This window comes from Antrostomus carolinensis, unplaced genomic scaffold, assembly GCF_000700745.2.
Source record: "Antrostomus carolinensis isolate BGI_N321 unplaced genomic scaffold, ASM70074v2 scaffold32268, whole genome shotgun sequence".
Lineage (NCBI taxonomy): Eukaryota > Metazoa > Chordata > Aves > Caprimulgiformes > Caprimulgidae > Antrostomus > Antrostomus carolinensis.
Genome location: NW_010335559.1, coordinates 84,358 through 84,665, shown reverse-complemented (window position 1 = coordinate 84,665; position 308 = coordinate 84,358). Strand labels below are relative to the sequence as shown.

At 59.4% G+C, this 308-nt stretch overlaps 1 protein-coding gene across 1 annotated transcript in view; it reads right to left on the bottom strand.

Moving 5' to 3' along the window:
* Nucleotides 1–308, bottom strand: part of PAPLN (papilin, proteoglycan like sulfated glycoprotein) — a 25,448-nt gene that overhangs the window by 6,002 nt on the left and 19,138 nt on the right. The window contains 1 exon segment of the mRNA XM_029086644.1: nucleotides 5–308. This exon segment is cut by the window's right edge and continues 55 nt beyond it. Coding sequence (XP_028942477.1) covers nucleotides 5–308 — 304 coding nt within the window.

Here is a 308-nt window from a genome sequence, read left to right as displayed (position 1 = left end):
CTACAGACACCTGGTGCCCAAATCCTTCTGTCATGGAAACATCTTCTCCAAAAGCCTTATGCCACTGCTTGCCTTCATGGGGCAGCGCCTGCTGGCCACTGCTCCTCTGCCTCTCGGAGGGCCCAGGCACTGCCGTTTCCCACAGGTGCAGCTGGCTCCGGCTGCCCAGTCTGCTTTGCTGGGTGCCCCAGTGCTGGCTCTCTAGCACACCGGTCCTTTGCAAAGACTCTGGCAGCACCTCACTTCTCCAGCTGTCCTGTCTGTGGCTGTGTTGCATGGGGTGTGAAGCCCCATAGGCTCTTCCTTCT